This window comes from Nicotiana tomentosiformis, chromosome 2, assembly GCF_000390325.3.
Source record: "Nicotiana tomentosiformis chromosome 2, ASM39032v3, whole genome shotgun sequence".
Lineage (NCBI taxonomy): Eukaryota > Viridiplantae > Streptophyta > Magnoliopsida > Solanales > Solanaceae > Nicotiana > Nicotiana tomentosiformis.
This window is the reverse complement of record NC_090813.1, coordinates 160,444,292-160,461,884: the sequence shown is the minus strand read 5'-3', so window position 1 is coordinate 160,461,884 and position 17,593 is coordinate 160,444,292. Positions and strand designations below refer to the sequence as shown.

Genomic DNA, 17,593 nt, shown 5'->3' with positions numbered 1-17,593 from the left:
GGAAATTAAAGTTTCAAAGTTCATAGATTTTGAATTGGGGTATGATTCATCGTTTTGATATTGTTTGATGTGATTTGAGACCTCGCGTAAGTCCGTGGTATATTTTAGGCCTTGTTAGTGTATTTAGTTGAGGTCCCGGGGGTCTTGGGTGAGCTTCGTATGGTTAACGGATCAAATTCGGACTTAAGGAAATGCTGGAACTGCTGCCTACTGGTGTGATCGCACCTGCAGAGCTTTTGATCACAGGTGCGAGGCTGCATGTGCGTGCAACCAGTCACAGAAGCGGCCAAGAGTGGAGCTGGGCAGTGCTCGAAGGTGCGAGAATTTTGCCCGCATCTGCGAGGTCGCAGGTGCGAAGGGGTGGGCGTAGAAGCGGAAAATGGTGAGACGGGCAGCGCAGGTGCGGTTTTTTTCCGTAGAAGCGAGGGTCGCAGGTGCGACCCCTTGTCCGCAGATGCAGAAATCGCTGGGGCAGAAGCTTATATTCGGGGTTTCGTGATTTTCACCCATTTTCGGATTTCGGAGCTCGGTTTGGGTGATTTTGGAGAGGGATTTGTCCACACAACTTGGGGTAAGTGTTCTTGACTCCCTTGTGATTATATTTCATGAATTAAACTATATTTTTGGTGTAAGATTATCGAATCTTCAAGAGAAATAGAAGGGAATTTTTATAATGTCAAAAAATAAATTTTTTGAGTTTTTAATACCGATTCGGAGTCGGATTTGAGTGAAATTAGTATAGTTGAACTTGTAATTGGATGGGTTATTGTATTTTGAGGGTTTTGTCGGATTCCGAGACGTGGGCCCCACAGGTGATTTTTGGGACGTAATTTAGGATTTTGTCGAAAATATTAGTATTTTTATATGAAATTAATTCCTATAATTTCATGGACTGAATCAAATTAATTGTTACTAGATTCAAGCCGTTTGGAAGTTGATACGCGCAGAATGGAATTTCTGGAGCATTGTTTAGCCTGCTCGACATTCGATTTGGCTTGTTCGAGGTAAGTAACTCTTCTAATCTTGGAGTTGAGGGTATGAACCCTGAATATATGTATTATGTGAATTGTTGGGAGGTGGCACACATGCTAGGTGATGAGCGTGTGGGCGTGCACCATAGAAATTGTGACGTAATTGGTTCCGTGAAATATTGTAGTCAAATAATCTTGGCATTTTTCATGTAGTTTTATGTGTTAAAGAAATTGAGATGAGAATCATATTAAAAATCATGTTGAGGCTATGTGCCAGCATTATTGGGACCCACATAGGTCATATTACTGTGAATTATTTATTTTAAATTGAAAATTCATACTCAGTCATATTCATTTCATTACATATCATATCCCAGTCTCTGTTGTTATTTATTAATACATAATACCATCATTTTTGGGCTATTTTCATGACATTGTGAGCCCATGAGAGAGAGACTGGAGAGATTGATGACTGAGGGAGGCCGAGGGCCTGACTGTGAGGATATTTTTGGGATCGAGCTGCACGCCGTAGCAGGCCATGTTGGCTCTCTCTCTCTCTCTCTCTATATATATATATATATATATTATTATTTTGATCGTGCCTGCCCGCCTGCAGCATGCCGTATAGGCTTATTATAGCACGTGAGTTGCCCGTGCAGATTACAGCGCTTGGGCTGAAGTAGCTCCTCCAGAGTCCGTACACACCCCAGTGAGTGCAAGTACCTACTGAGTGCAAGTGCCGAGTGATTTTTAAGGATTGAGTGACTGTGAGGCATGAGTGACTGTGAGGACTGAGTGACTTTGAGGACTGGGTGATTGGGAGGACTGAGTGAAATGATACTCTGAGAGTATGCATATGATTTTATCACTGAGTTACATCGCATTGACATGCACATTTGACATACAAGCATAGAGATGCATTTTTCCTCATGCTGTACAGTATCACATCATTCATGATTTCTCACACATGTTGACAGATGGACATAGTAATGCATTTGTTTTACGCGGGTTATCTGGAAAGGAAATGAACCATCTCATTTATTATTAAAAGGATTTTGGGAAAATTATTGTTTTCAAACTCATTCATATTTTTGGCAACTTCGGTAAACTATTTGGGTTTTCACTGATGTACTTGAAAGGAAGAACTATTTTTAGAAATCATGATTTAGCTGAGCATGTTATCTCTGAGTTACTTCTTGTATTATTTGCTTTATGTTATGGACTGTTGTGGACTATTGGTTTTGGACCCGACCTTGGTACAAGCTTGTCACTACTTTTAACCTAAGGTTAGGTTTGTTACTTATTGAGTACATGGGGTCGGTTGTACTCATACTACACTTCTGCACCTTGCGTGTAGATATTGGCTGTTGATGTTGCTGTGTTCGTTGGGAGCTGGATCTGAAGATGTACCTGGGTTTTGGTTGTAGCTGCCTTTTGTTCATGGTAGCCTTAGATTCATAAAACTCCGTTTATGTACTTTTCAAACAGATGATGTATTTACTTCATACCAGCTTTGTAAACTCTTTTCTTAGAAGCTCATGATTTATACTACCAGTTATTGGGGAATGTATAAGATTAAGATCATTATTTACTTAAATTACTTTAATAATTGTTATTGGAATTAGATAGTTGAATGTTGGCTTACCTAGCGGGTTGGGTTAGGTACCATCATGACTAGTTGAATTTTGGGTCGTGACAAGGTTGTATCAAAGCTCTAAGTCCTACAAGTCATGAGTAAGTGTCTAGTAGATTCTTGCAGATCGGTATGATGACGTCCATACCTATCTTCGAGAGTCTATAGGACATTTAGGATATATACTTCCCATTCTTTCTTTCCTTATCGTGCGGAATTGATTCATCTTGAGACATAACTCTTTGAATTCCTTCCACGTATTCGTATGCGTACATGAGCGCTCGGTATTAGCTGTGCATCACCGGCTTATGATTCCATGAATGAAGTTCGAGATGAGTATTCTATGTTTTGGTGATGGGCCAGTCTGGAGGACTTGAGGCCATGGTTGGACCGTAGCTTAAGCTTGGTAACTTTAGTTGTAACCTATACATTTGGACTCATATGTCCGATAATGACCCTACGAGTAGAAGTTGTGGTTCGATGAGCGGTGGAATGGCTTTGTGATGAGTATGATGTAACTGCGGGATGTGTTAAGACGATTTGAATGTGACGAGAAGTATTTCCTTGAAATGTAAAGGAAGGCCATTGGGTGCTTTATTTTCGTTTTGATGTGACGTACAGTCTTGAGTTGTGAGTACATTGAGGGATCTGTCATGTTGTTTAATTGTGAAGCGAAGTAGATTTTTATGTCATGTTGATGAGTTCAAACTGAGAAATATTAAGTGATTCCGTGGTAATTGTGGCTGCGAAAGGGTATAGCAAGATGCCAATTTCAGGCTAAGCAGGTGGGTTATCCCCTGCGGAGTAATCTACGTAGGTATGTTCCTTATAATGTGAGTGGAGAGTTTTTTTTTTCTGCCAGTGGGGCTTATGTGTTAAGATTTGAATTTGAATCTGGTTGAGAAAGTTGACTTGACTGTCAAGAGAATAAATGCGAGTTAGAGGATGATCGAGGTATTTTATGGTTGGTGTTACATGAGCTTGAGAAGAATTTGCATTGAACTGACTGCAGTATAATAGCAGTAATAGAGTATGGGTATTGTGAGTTATCAAATGTTTTGATTTATGGCTTTGAGCCAAGTGGGGGAGTCTGCTATTGATAATTTAATTCATGGATATGTGTCAAATTTTTGTTTTGGTCTGAGGTTTACTTGGGAATCAGTGATGACTTGCAGAGGTGGAGTTCGAGAATAACTGGAGTAAGGAAATTTCTAGATACGGGTTATATTGCGCTTTATGAGTATATAAAAATCGTGGGATGAGCGAGTTGTCATTTGTGAATGATGTAGTGCCCACGGAGTTTGAATTTGATCGGTGTTATTAAAGTAAAGTTACTTCTTTGAGTGTTGTTGTGCTAATGGGACACATGTCTCTTGGCCCATTTGAGCAGTGTAATTTGGATTTGAACAAAGGGGGAGACTCTCGAGAAAGTTCCAATAGGTTCGAGGTTTATATATAGCAATTGAGAATTTCTCCGGACTTGTGTATGGATAAAATCTGAGATTTGCATTTAATGGCACCTGGACTTGCGAAAATTCTGTATGACTAGGGACTCTACATTTCAGTATAAGAAAGGAAAATGGGGACAATTTTAAATTTACATAAGGTCTTTTAGAGTGGATCTCTCGTTTATGGTGCTTTTGGGGTACTTAAGAAGAATACAACGGCTTATGGGCCTTAGGGCGGTGTGGTGTTATGTTAGGATGTCTTGTAGTGAACTTTGTGTAAGGATCATAGTATTCCGACAAGGAGAAGTGTCAACTTTAGGGTAATTTAGAAGAAAATCGGAGAAAATAGGACGACTGGGTAGTAGGCTGGACCAGTATGGTATGATAGGTTCTTTGGGTACCTATGAAGTGGTGAGGCTCTACGGATGTTTTAGTGGAAATAATCTTGGGTTTGGTGACCTACGTGGCTTAGTTGAGTTAGAGAGATTCAGTTTTGATGGCTTGATTATGTGTAAATGGATTCCAAAGTATTCTTGATGGTTTCTACCATAGTTTAAGCCGGATACTTTTCTACCCGTGTAGGGAACGTGTTGTGTATTGTGATTTCCTCCTGGAAAAAAGCAAGAGAAAGGTTTCTAACTAATAGGAAATGTAAATTGTTAGTGACTCAAGTTGATAATGAGATTCTCGTGCTTGTCACGTGATGGCATGATAGATGCGGTGTGTTGTGCGGGATTAAAATCTACATATACGAGGTGACAATTCAGTCTTGAAGGGAAGGTCCTAAATTTTGGACAACATGGTCAACCTCAAATATTTAGACAAATGTTATAACTGCTTGGTAATCCCTGAGAAGGGTGCACATTTCAAAAAGCGCATTGTGTTTTGATGTCATTAGTATCGCGGTACTTACTTGGTTGGTAAATTGCTGATATTCAAATTGTTGCTATGCGGCACGGAATAATTATGAAAATATTCCGAGTGGGATGGTCGTGCATTAAGGATGTGATAGTAATTCGGGCGGTGGAGATTGGATCAGAAATGGTGATTCGTGTGTTCTAGGGATTTGAAGACTGGGAATTTCATAAATATATTATTTCATGGTTGTGGACTGTGAAGTAGTGGCCGAAGCCAGCCAGATGATAGTATGTGTTATGATTTCAGTTATTGTGGATTTTTGGAGGGTTATTTATCTATTGGTGGGTAACCAGAGCTGATTTGGGGGTCCATTGGTAGGCCCAATTAGGATGCGTATTCTGCACCGAGTCGGATTGGTTGGCTCCATACTGCTATTGTTGAGGGATGTGCTATTCGGTTGATGTTGAGCTTATTAGTATTCTGAAATGATATGTGAGTTACTCTTTTATGCTACGAGGAGTTGTGTTTCATTGGTTATGCACACATGGTACGGTTCTATTAGGGGCCTTATGGCGGAATTTGAGAGAGATGAGTATTTGGGTATTTCATGATTGATTGCGTATTGGTTATGCTCTTTCAGGTTTTGTGTGGCATTGTGTCATTTGCTTCTCCATGGTTATTGATTTTGAGCAGGGTGGCTCGAGGTATATAATATGGGCCAGCATTTGGATGGGTCACGCATTGTAGCGGAGTTATGTAAAGGTATATACCTTGTGTTAGAATCATGTGATGGTTCTACGGTGTGTGATGGACTTCCAGCATTTCTTTGTGGCAGTACTTGTTAATCTTGCGGGGTAGTTCTTTCATTTGAGTCATTTCTCATGACTTAGTACATTTGAATTGTTGCGTATTGGCGCACGGATGGCATGGTTGGTGGATCTAAATTATATTGGTGTGGCATGTCTGTGGGATAGTTGTGTTTAATAATATAAGGTTATTCGACCTAGAATGAGTACTATCAGGGTTGCAACGGTATATTCGAGAGGATAATATTGAAATTCTGCTTAGAAAGTGATTATGGCTCTGGTTGGGGCGAGAGAGCTCCATGACTTGTTGATTTAATAAGGGGTCTTGAGATTTTTGCGTGTTTCTTTTATTATCAACAGTGTACGAAGGTTTTGGGATGAAGTTTGGTTCAATATGGGGTTTAATACTAGTACTTGGTTGGTTTTGGAGTAGTTACTTTGATCAAGAATGGCGCTACGAGCATGCGAGTTGTGTAATAGGTTTGGTAGTTATATCCGTGGTTATGGTTATGGCTCGATGCAGCTTGTTCAGACTTATACATTGTGTAGATGTAAGATTCGTGTCTTGTAAGAAATTCTGAACGTTGGGAATTGAATTCTAAGGTTTTTGGGCTAAGGTTAAATTGAGGATTTTCAGTTGTATTGCGTTGTCAGGACTATATGGAATAGGTTTACGTGGAATCACCCCGGGTACGTGCGTAGTAAGATGGAATAGTGATTTGGTGGCTTGGAAACAACTCTTGGCACATTCGAGGACGAACGTATGTTTAAGTGGGGGAGAATGTAACGACCCGGCCGGTCGTTTCGAGTATTACAACCCCGTTCCCCCATTTACTGCTCCGTTTGTGCTTTATAGCTGTGGTATTACTTATCGGGTTAGTTAGTTTGGGTTCGGTGAGAATTTAGAGTGAAATGAGACACTTAGTCTCTTAGAAGAAAAGTTTAAGTTGGAAAAGTCGACTGGATGTTGATCTATGTGTAAACAACCTCGGATTCGAATTCTGATGACTCTAGTAGCTCCGTATGGTGATTTTGGACTTAGGAGCGTGTCCGGAAAGTTATTTGGAGGTCCGTAGTGAAATTGGGCTTGAAATGATGAAACTTGAATTTTTGGGAAGTTTGACCGAGGGGTTGACTTTTTGTTATCGGGGTCGGAATCCGATTCTGGAAATTTGGATAGGTCCGTAATGTGAAATGTGACTTGCGCGCAAAATTTGAGATCAATCGCACGTAATTTGTTAGGTTTCAGGATCGGTTATGGAAGTTGAAGTTTCAAAGCTCATAGATTTTAAATTGGGGTATGATTCATCGTTTTGATGTTGTTTGATGTGATTTGAGACCTCGAGTAGGTCTGTGGTATATTTTAAGACTTGTTGGTGTATTTGGTTGAGGTATCGGGGGTCACGGGTGAGTTTTAGATGGTTAACAGATCAAATTCAGACTTAAGGATATGATGGAACTGCTGCCTACTGGTGTGATCGCACCTACGATGCTTTTGATCGCAGGTGCAAGGCCACATGTGCGCGCAACCAAACGCAGAAGCAGCCAAGAGTGGAGCTGGGCAGTGCTCGCAGGTGCGAGAATTTTGCCCGCATCTGCGAGGTCGCAGGTGCGAAGGGGTGGGCGTAGAAGCGGAAAATGGTGAGCCGGGCAGCGCAGGTGTGGCATTTTTCCGCAGAAGCGAGGGTCGCAGGTGCAACCCCTTGTCCGTAGATGCGGAAATCGCTGGGGTAGAAGCTTAAATTCGGGGTTTCATGATTTTCACCCATTTTTGGATTTTGTAGCTCGCTTTGGGCGATTTTGGAGGGGGATTTGTCCATACAACTTGGGGTAAGTGTTCTTGACTCCCTTGTGATTATATGTCATGAATTAATCTTCATTTTTTGTGTAAGATTATCGAATCTTCAAGAGAAAGAGAAGGGAATTTCTATAATGTCACAAAACAAATTTTTCGAGTTTTGAATACCTATTCGGAGTCGGATTTGAGTGAAATTAGTATAGTTGAACTTGTAATTGGATGGGTTATCGTATTTTGTGAGTTTCGTTTGATTCGGGGACATGGGCCCTACGGGTGAGTTTTGATGCGTAATTTAGGATTTTGTGGAAAATATTAGTATTTTGATATGGAATTAATTCCCATAATTTTATGGACTGAATCAAATTAATTGTGACTAGATTCGAGCCGTTTGGAAGTTGATACGCGCAGAATGGAATTTCTGGAGCATTGTTTAGCCTACTCGACATTGGATTTGGCTTGTTCGAGGTAAGTAACTCTTCTAATCTTGGAGCTGAGGGTATGAACCCTAAATATATGTATTATGTCAATTGTTGGGAGGTGATGCACATGCTAGGTGACGGGCATGTGGGTGTGCAGCATAGAAATTGTGACGTAATTGGTTCTGTGGAATATTGTAGTCAACTAATCTTGGCATTTTCCATGTAGTTTTATGTGTTAAAGAAATTGGATTGAGAATCATACTAAAAATCATGTTGAGACTATATGCCAGTATTATTGGGACCCACAGAGGTCATATTGCTATGAATTATTTAATTGAAATTGAAAATTCATACTCAGTCATATTCATTTCATTACATATCATATCCCAGTCTCTGTTGTTATTTATTGATACACCATATCATCATTTTTGGGCTATTTTCATGACATTGTGAGCCCATGAGAGAGAGACTGGAGAGATTGATGACTGAGGGAGGCCGAGGGCCTGACTGTGAGGATATTTTTGGGATCGAGCTCCACGCCGCAGCAGACCATGTTGGCTTTATATATATATATATATTATTATTATTATGTGGATCGGGGCTGCCCGCCTGCAGCAGGCGTTATATTCTTATTATAGCACATGAGTTGTTCGTGCATCACTTGAGTTGTTCGTGCATATTATAGCGCTTGGGCTGAAGGAGCCCCTCCGGAGTTTGCACACACCCCAGTGAGCGCAGTTACCTACTGAGCGTGAGTGCCAAGTGCGAGTGCCGAGTGATTTGGGAGGCATGAGTGACTGTGAGGCATGAGTGACTGTGAGGACTGAGTGATTGGGAAGACTGAGTGAACTGATACTCTGAGAGTATGCATATGATTTTATCACTGAGTTCCATCGCATTGACATGCACATTTGACATACAGGCATAGATATGCATGTTTTCTCATGCTGTACAATATCACATCATTCATGATTTCTCACACATGTTGATAGGTGGACATAGTGATGCATTTATTTTGCACGAGTTATCTGGAAAGGAAATGAAATATCTCATTTATTATTGAAAGGATTTTAGGAAAATTATTGTTTTCAAACTTATTCATATTTTTGGCAATTTCGGTAAACTATTTGGGTTTTCATTGATGTACTTGAAAGGAAGAACTATTTTTAGAAATCATAATTTAGCTGAGCATTTTATCTCTGAGTTACTTCTTGTATTATTTGCTTTACGTTATGGATTGTTGTGGACTATTGGTTTTGGACCCGACCTTGGTACACGCTCGTCACTACTTTCAACCTAAGGTTAGGTTTGTTACTTATTGAGTACATGTGGTCGGTTGTACTCATACTACACTTCTGCACCTTGCGTGTAGATATTGGTTGTTGATGTTGCTGTGTTCGTTGGGAGATGGATCTGAAGATGTACCTGCGTTCCGGTTGTAGCTACCTCTTGTTTATGGTAGCCTTAGATTCATAAAACTCTGTTTATGTACTTTTCAAATAGATGATGTATTTACTTCATACCGGCTTTGTAAACTCTATTCTTAGAAGCTCATGATTTGTACTACCAGTTCTTGGGGAATGTATAAGATTAAGATCTTTATTTACTTAGATTACTTTTATAATTATTATTGGAATTGGATAGTTGAAAGTTGGCTTACCTAGCGGGTTGGGTTAGGTGTCATCACGACTAGTTGGATTTTGGGTCGTGAAATTGTTCATGCTCCTCACCACTATGGGAATGCACCAAGATGTCGTCAATGAACACAATTACAAAAGAATCCAAGTACGGCTGAAAAACACTGTTCATCAAATGCATGAAAGCTGCTTGAGAATTAGTCAGACCGAAAGACATCACCAAAAACTCAAAATTTCCATAATGAGTCCAGAAAGCCTCTTAGGGTTGTCTGAAGCCCAAATCTTCAGCTGGTGATAACTCAATCTCAAATCAAGAAAATCATCAATGCGAGGCAATGGATATTTGTTCTTTATAGTGACATTGTTCAACTGCCCGTAGTCAATGCACATTCTTATGGAACCATCATTCTTCTTAACGAATAACACTGGTTCACCTCAAGGAGAAACACTTGGTCTAATGAATCCTTTATCCAAAAACTCCTACAACTGCTCCTTCAAATTACCTGGAGCCATACGATACGGTGGAACACATATTGGAGGAGTGACCAATATCAAATCAATATCTCTATCATGTGGCATGCACGGTAGGTTTGTAGGAAATACATATGGAAACTCCCTCACCACAGAGACTGAATTGTAAAGCCCCGTTAAAATTTCCTAATAATTTAATATTTTAAAGTGCGACAACGGTATTCGGAAATAACGTATTCGAGTATCAAAGGAGACCTATGGGGTCGAACCACATAATTTTGACATCAAAAGTGTTTCAACAATGTCATTTCTTCAAGTATATGTGATATCATATTAAGCAAACGAGCTCTAAATTCAGTTTTGATTAAAGCATTAGATCCGTATTGAAATTACGAAGCCATAGCAAAAAGAATCATTGAATTCGGATATCGTATGAGAGAGTTATGCCCATTCCCGTGTTAGGAAAAACCATTTCCCGTCGCCAGCGCCCAGGGTAGCGCCGGGTGCTGTCCTTGGCACTGGGATTTCTTTCAGCTACTGGAACCAGCGCCACAGGCAGCCCTAGGCACCACTTGTGGCGCCCGAAACGCTAGATTCTCATTTGGTGTTCATTTTACCCCATTTTTCTTGGCCGAACCTTGGGGTTTTCCTCCATTCACTCAAGACCTGCAACTCCCCCATCTTCAAGGTGAGTAATCCCTACTAATTTTTTGATTCATTCCATCAATTCCATCCTAAAACTAACTCAATCCTCCATAAAATACATAGATCTTCAAGAAATTTCTTCAAGAACTCAAAGGAGGGTTTTGCAAGATTTCTTCCAAAAGGTAATCCTACACCCTTAGACTCACATGTATGGATATATTATGAGAATATGAATATGAATTAAGTATTGAAACTTATGGTATAGTGATTGAAATCCATAAGTTCCCAATTTAAATACATAACCATTTTCGAGATTGAAAGGTGATTATTTGATGAAAATTTGTTAGTTGAGGGTGGATGGATGGTCATGTATGTGATGTTGGGAGTTATGGATTGTTCAAGAATGATGATGGGATAAATTATTTGTAAATGGTAGTAATTGGATGAACTAATTTTATGCGTAAGAGATGTAGAGATTCATGCCTACTAGGTATTTGATAAAATGCCTAAATGGCCTAAACTATGGAATTTGTTACTAATATTGGTTCCATTGGATGTTGTCATTGTAGATTGAAGTTGCTTAGTGTAGTAGATCATTATAGTATCATTAAGGGACAGATTGAGGTATGTTGGCTAAAATCTTCTCTTAGAATTGTATCCCACGATATTCATGTGAATTATGTAAGTCCCGAGTAGATCATTATAAAATTGGCTGTTCCGAGTAAGATTGGGTTGAAAGATATATGTTCAACAAGTATTCCAAATACTTTATTTATGTTATGTTATCAATTGAGGATGTGTTAAAGATATGGTCTGTGCATTAGAAATGTTCGACTTCAAGTTAAATTCAAACGAAGGCTATTATGCCAAATTTTGTGAAATATCTCTATGTGCCTTAGACTCTTAATTGCTCACATGTGTACTACATGCTTTGATTTGAATTGTTGTTGTTGTTGATGATGATTTTGATGTTAGAAAGTGAAAAGGGTGAGCATGAAATATTAAATATGGCCAACATGCCAAGAATTATCTTATAGTAATGGCCATTAGTGCCAATAAAATGAAAAGATGTGAAAGTAATATGAAATGCGATGATTGATATAAAAAGGTTGTTGTGTCGAATAAGACAGCCTTGCCAGTCTGGTCGTGATCGGACTCCATACCGCACACATGGTGGTTATTGTGCTGGAAATTGTAATTTAAATTGTGACTGTGGTCGATGCCCCTAATTGATAGCCTATGCGATCGGGTCGTGATCGGACTCCGTGTTAAAGACGATGGTATTGATATTGAGAGTAATTGTGGTTGATGTCTCTAATGAGATAGCCTAGCCGACCGGGTCGTGATCGGACTCCGTACTGAGAATACAGTGGTACTGGTATTGTGAATAATGGCATTGTGGACAATGGTATATCGATGCTAAAACAATCTCCCAATGTGAGATATGGAAATTAATTTAAACACTGTCTTGATCCTAAATTGAGGTTTGATGTTGATTAAGTCTTTCATTGATATTATGATAATCTTGTTTGTATTATTTGTCATTCTATTGAGAGGGTGTTTAGTTATACATACTAGTGCTATTCGACAGTACTAAGGTCCTTTTTGCCGGGGGCACTGCATATTTAAATGGATGCAAGTGGTTCCACAGCAGGAGATATTGATCAGTGATAGCAGTACACCTTTTTCCCAGCTGACTTGGTGAGCCCCACTTCATCCCAGGGTCATAAATCATTTGTACATTGTGTATTCTGTTTGAGGTATAGCCGGGGCCTTGTTACCGGCATTATCATTGTACTCTTCCTTATCTATAGAGGCTTCATAGATATAATGTGGGTTGTGTATTGGTGCTGGAAAAAGCAAATTCGTTATGTTGTATTTGAATTACTCTTTCCTTTTCAGATTATGAAAAATGTGTGGAACGGAGACTTCAAAAAAATGATGTAACTATTGGTAAAGAATTGGTATTGTAGACATGATCATGTTTGTGTCTAATTAATGAAATTATGTATTATCTTTATTCGTGGATGTGTTTGGGTAGAATGAAATATAACAGGCTTGCTCGGTCAGGTTTACTCGGTTGAGCGCTGGTCGCGCTCCTCGGTTATGGGGCGTGACAATCTTGGTATCAGAGCCTAAGGTTTTAAAGTGTCATAGGATGGCTCGGAGCCGTGTCTAGTAGAGTCCTTATTATCGGTGTGTTGTCGACCAGATCTATAATTAGGATGCTACCTGGGCATTTAGGAATAATACCCTTCTTTGTTATTCTGAATCGTGCGATGAAACTAATTGTTAAACTGTTCTTACTCTAACTCGTGCCTTGAGGTTCAAGGTAAGTTTAAATGCTCTTTTGGTTTATCCCATGTAATGTTGTCATGTGACATGATGAATGGGTAAAGGCCTGAATATTAAAAAGATGGCACATGTATCATGTTGAATGAATGGTATGACCATATGAGACAAGTATATAGTACCATGAGCATACTTTATATGAGAAGAGTGCTAGAAGTGATTACTCACCTCCAAAGAGGCATTGACATGATAAATGAGACCTAAGCTTAACTAGTACATATGGATAGTGTGGGAACCATGTGTATGATTCAAATATGTAAATTTGTTATATAGGCACGTGATATACAAAAGGCATGGCCTGGAGAGTAATGATAAATGTGTAGGTCTTTCACGGGAGACAAGAAGTTATGAAAGGAGAGTTAAGTGAACCCACAATGAGAAAACCCTAGCACTATGAATGTTATAAAAATCCCAGGAATGTGCGAAGTGGTGTTACACTCCAAAAAGGATATTGACACGAGGGATTTGGATCCCAAGCCTATGTGGATGAATAAGAGTGGAGAAATTATGAGGTTAATACCATGGGGACTTAAATATCCCTAATAGTTAATCATATACAGGAGGACTAGAGATGTGAAACATGTGTCCCTCAAATTGCTAAATTCAATACTTGTGTCAAAATGTGAAATATTCACCCCAAGTGGGGAGGGATTGGCCATGGTGAGGCTACTTAAGTTCGATATTTTGTTGAAGACATGTGTAGTCTAGAAAAGTGGTAAGGGTTAACGTTATTCTCTGAGAGGATATGCAAATGATAAACCACTAGTACAAAAATAATGTGGAAGGTTAAGAAATGTAAATTCTTCGTACGTGACAATATACATGACAAGGTCAACGATACTAGAAACTAAGAGTAGGGTTTGCAAAAGGGTTTTGTACTTGTTAGAGAGTCAGGGAAAATGGAACCCAAGGAAGTGCTACAGATCAAATGTGAAAGGCTTGCGAGTTCTTAGAATGAGTTAATCACGGATTTGTGATTTAGCTAAAGTTCCAAGGCTTTAAGAAATACAGAACGAGTGTGAGAGATAAATGTGATGTTATAATAACCCAAGAGTGCATTTGGACTTGATGGAGAGTCTCTTAAGAATCTTACAGGTAAGGAAGTGTTAAGTGATACACGGATGAACACACTTTCCCACGGATATCCCAACAAGTGTCGAGAGGCGAGCGGGATGAATTCCCAAGTAAGGGAAAAGACCACGTAAAATATGGAAGCGTGCATAGCTATTCACTAACTAGGAATAATGAGGCGAGAAGAATTGGAAGAAAAATCTATAAATTTAGGTGGCCATGGTTATCGCAAAATAGTTCGTATCGGAATGGTGGACTCGCCTAGAGCAAAAGTGTTAATACAAGATATAAAGGATCAAGTGTAATGCAGCCGACTTGAGTGACACTGAATATCAACTAAAAGATTTAGAGGGAGTTCATGTCTACATATTACATTGGAAAGAGAGACTACTGGTGATGAAGTGGTGGTGTGATAAACTCAACAAACCAGGAACAATGATACTACGAGGAGGCACATAAGTGTGTGGAACAATAAGGCTATCAACTATGAATTAAGGGCAAAAAGGGACATGTTCAAAACAGATTGAGAGAGGATGAACACTTGTTACGAACCAAACATGTTTAACATGATAGCTCTTAGCCTGCAATACCAAGAAACACTATTGGTGACTACAATACTAGAAATAAGGTGAGTTACTCATCGAGGATGGAATCGGGTGGACTAAGTCCTACACTTATAAGGTAAACAAGAAGTCGTCGTTGATAAAGTTAGGAGGATCTCAAGTTTCAGAAAAAGACCTTATTTGGGCCAATGACTTTTGTTGAATTAAAAATATATGAAGGGTGTCGATATGTGTTTTGGGAAGTGTTTAGCAGTAAAGAGGAATCGTGAGAATGTTCACACGGGAAGTAGAGTGGTTTCTTAAAATCCTATAAGACTTATAATGAGGAAAAAGGGTGGCTAAGAAAGGTCTGAGCATGATGTTACTTCACATATTGAGGCAATGCCATGCAGGTTGTTGTTATCAGGGTGTGCGCATAAGCTAGTAGATGTTATTCATTTGAAACAGATGGTCCCATAAGAAAACTAACCTGATAATGTCTTTTGTTGAGAAATTTGGAAAAAAACAAGTTGCAAGTACTAATAAGATTGTAACCGTATCAAGGAAATATTTGTAGAACTCAATTCCTAGGAGGTCATATGAAAGAGAAATCTAATATAGATGTTCCACTAATGATGCAATGTGGCAAGATGATCATTTATGCTTCCAGGCAACTCAAGAATCATGAAAAGAATTATCCAACACATGACTTAGAACTTGCGGCTGTGAATTTTTGCATTAAAGATTTGGCGTCATTATGTGTATGGGGTCCATGTGGATGTATTCTCGGACCACAAGAGTCTTCAATATATTTTCAAACAAAAGGAGTTGAATCTGAGGGAGAGAAGATGGCTTGAGTTACTCAAGGATTACGACATCAATATTCTGTACCACCTGCAAAAGCAAATTTTGCGGAGAATGCTCTTAGCCGAAAATCTATGGGTAGTTTAGCATACTTGGAGGCATATTAAAGGCCATTGGCCAAGGAAGTTCATCGATTGGCTAGTTTGGGAGTTCGTCTTGCGGACTCTCGTGAAGGAGGGGTGATTGTACAAAATAGGGCTGAATCATCACTTGTTGTGGAAGTTAAGGAGAAATAGTACAACGATCCATTGTTGGCACCACTAAAATAGGGGATTCATAAACATAAGATCATGGCCTTTTCTCTTGGCATGGATGATGGTACACTAAGGTACCAAGGGCGTCTATGTGTTCCAAATGTGGATGGTCTCCGGGAAAGAATTATGACTGAAGCTCACACTTCTAGGTATTCCGTGCACACGGGTTCTATGAAAATGTATCATGATCTTAAGGAAGTCTACTGGTGGAATGATATGAAGAGGAATGTAGCGGACTTTGTGGCGAGATGTCCAAATTGTTAGCAAGTGAAGGCCGAACACCAAAGGCCTAGTGGGTTGGCACAAAATATAGAAATTCCAATGTGGAAGTGGGAAATGATTAATATGGACTTCGTGATAGTATTACCTCGTACTCCTCGTAAGTTTGACTCAATTTGGGTGATTGTGGATCGACTCACGAAATCAGCACACTTCTTGCCGGTTAAGGCTACCGATACAGCAGAAAAATATGCTCAGTTGTATATCAAAGAAATAGTCAGGCAGCATGGCACTCCGGTTTCCATCATTTCTGATCGGGGAGCACAATTCACTACTAATATTTGGAAGAAATTTCAGCAAGGTTTGGGTACTCAGGTGAATCTTAGTACAACCTTTCACCCGCAAACTGACGGGCAGGCAGAGCGGACTATTCAGACGTTTGAGGATATGTTGCGTGCTCGTGTTCTAGACTTCAAAGGTAGTTGAGATGATCATTTTCCACTCATAGAATTTGCCTACAACAATAGCTATCATGCTAGCATTCAGATGGCACCGTTCGAGGCTTTATGTGGAAGGAGATATAGATCTCCCATTGGGTGGTTTGAAATTGGGGAAGTAGAGTTGATAGGGCAAGACCTCGTGCATCATGCTATGGAAAAAGTTAAAATCATTAGGGAGCGGTTGAAGACTGCTCAGAGTCATCAGAAGTCCTATTCAGATGTTCGTTGTAGGGATTTAGAGTTAAAAGAAGATGATTGGGTATTCTTGAAGGTTTCCCCCATGAAAGGTGTACTGCGATTTGTTAAGAAAGGGAAATTAAGTCCGAGGTATGTCGGATTTTACAAAATCATTCAGAGGATTGGTGAGGTGGCGTACAAGCTTGAGCTACCGCCTGAGATGTCGTTAGTGCACCCAATATTTTATGTGTCTGTGTTGAAGAAAGTTGTTGGAGACCCGACACTCATTGTTCCGGTAGAGATTATTGAGATTAATGAGGAATTGACTTATGAAGAGATTCCAGTTTCTATTATTGATCGGCAAGTCCGAAAGTTGAGAAAAAAAGAAATTGCCTCAGTGAAAGTATTATGGCAAAACAAGCAGGTTAAAGAGGCCACATGGGAGGCCGAACAAGAAATCAAGAATAAGTACCCTTATTTGTTTGAATTGCTATGTAATCGTTCTATGAAATTGTTCCCTGTGAATTACATATCATTTGTACAGCTTATGCTAAGGGTGTTCCTTTTCTGGTAATATATTTTGCTTATGAGGCCATGGTTGGTGTTATTTTCATGTTATATTGCGTCATCGGATTATGTATATGTTGTAGGATTGGTTTTTGAGATTCTATGATAGGTGGATAGGCTCAGTCACAGGGGAGACTCTGGCGAAATATTTGAAAATTTATGGAGTTAGTAAAATTGGGAACTATTGGAGTGTGGAGGAGGATTTAAGTCACATTAGGTGTCTATGGCAGATTCTAACCCTCATTCGAGGACAAATGATTTTAAGCGGGGGAGAATGTAAGGCCCCATTAAATTTTTTTAATGATTTAATATTTTAAAGTGCGACAACGGTATTCGGGAATAACGTATTCGAGTATCAAAT

The 17,593-nt window shown here is 39.5% G+C and overlaps 1 protein-coding gene across 1 annotated transcript in view; it reads left to right on the top strand.

The window, feature by feature from the left end:
• LOC138905949 (uncharacterized) overlaps window positions 1-17,239 on the top strand; it is a 49,872-nt gene extending 32,633 nt beyond the window's left edge. Inside the window, exon 5 of the mRNA XM_070194462.1 lies at window positions 16,720-17,239. Within this exon, the coding sequence (XP_070050563.1) occupies window positions 16,720-17,239 (520 nt within the window). The remainder of the gene's footprint in view (window positions 1-16,719) is intronic.
• The last annotated feature ends 354 nt before the right edge of the window (window positions 17,240-17,593 follow it).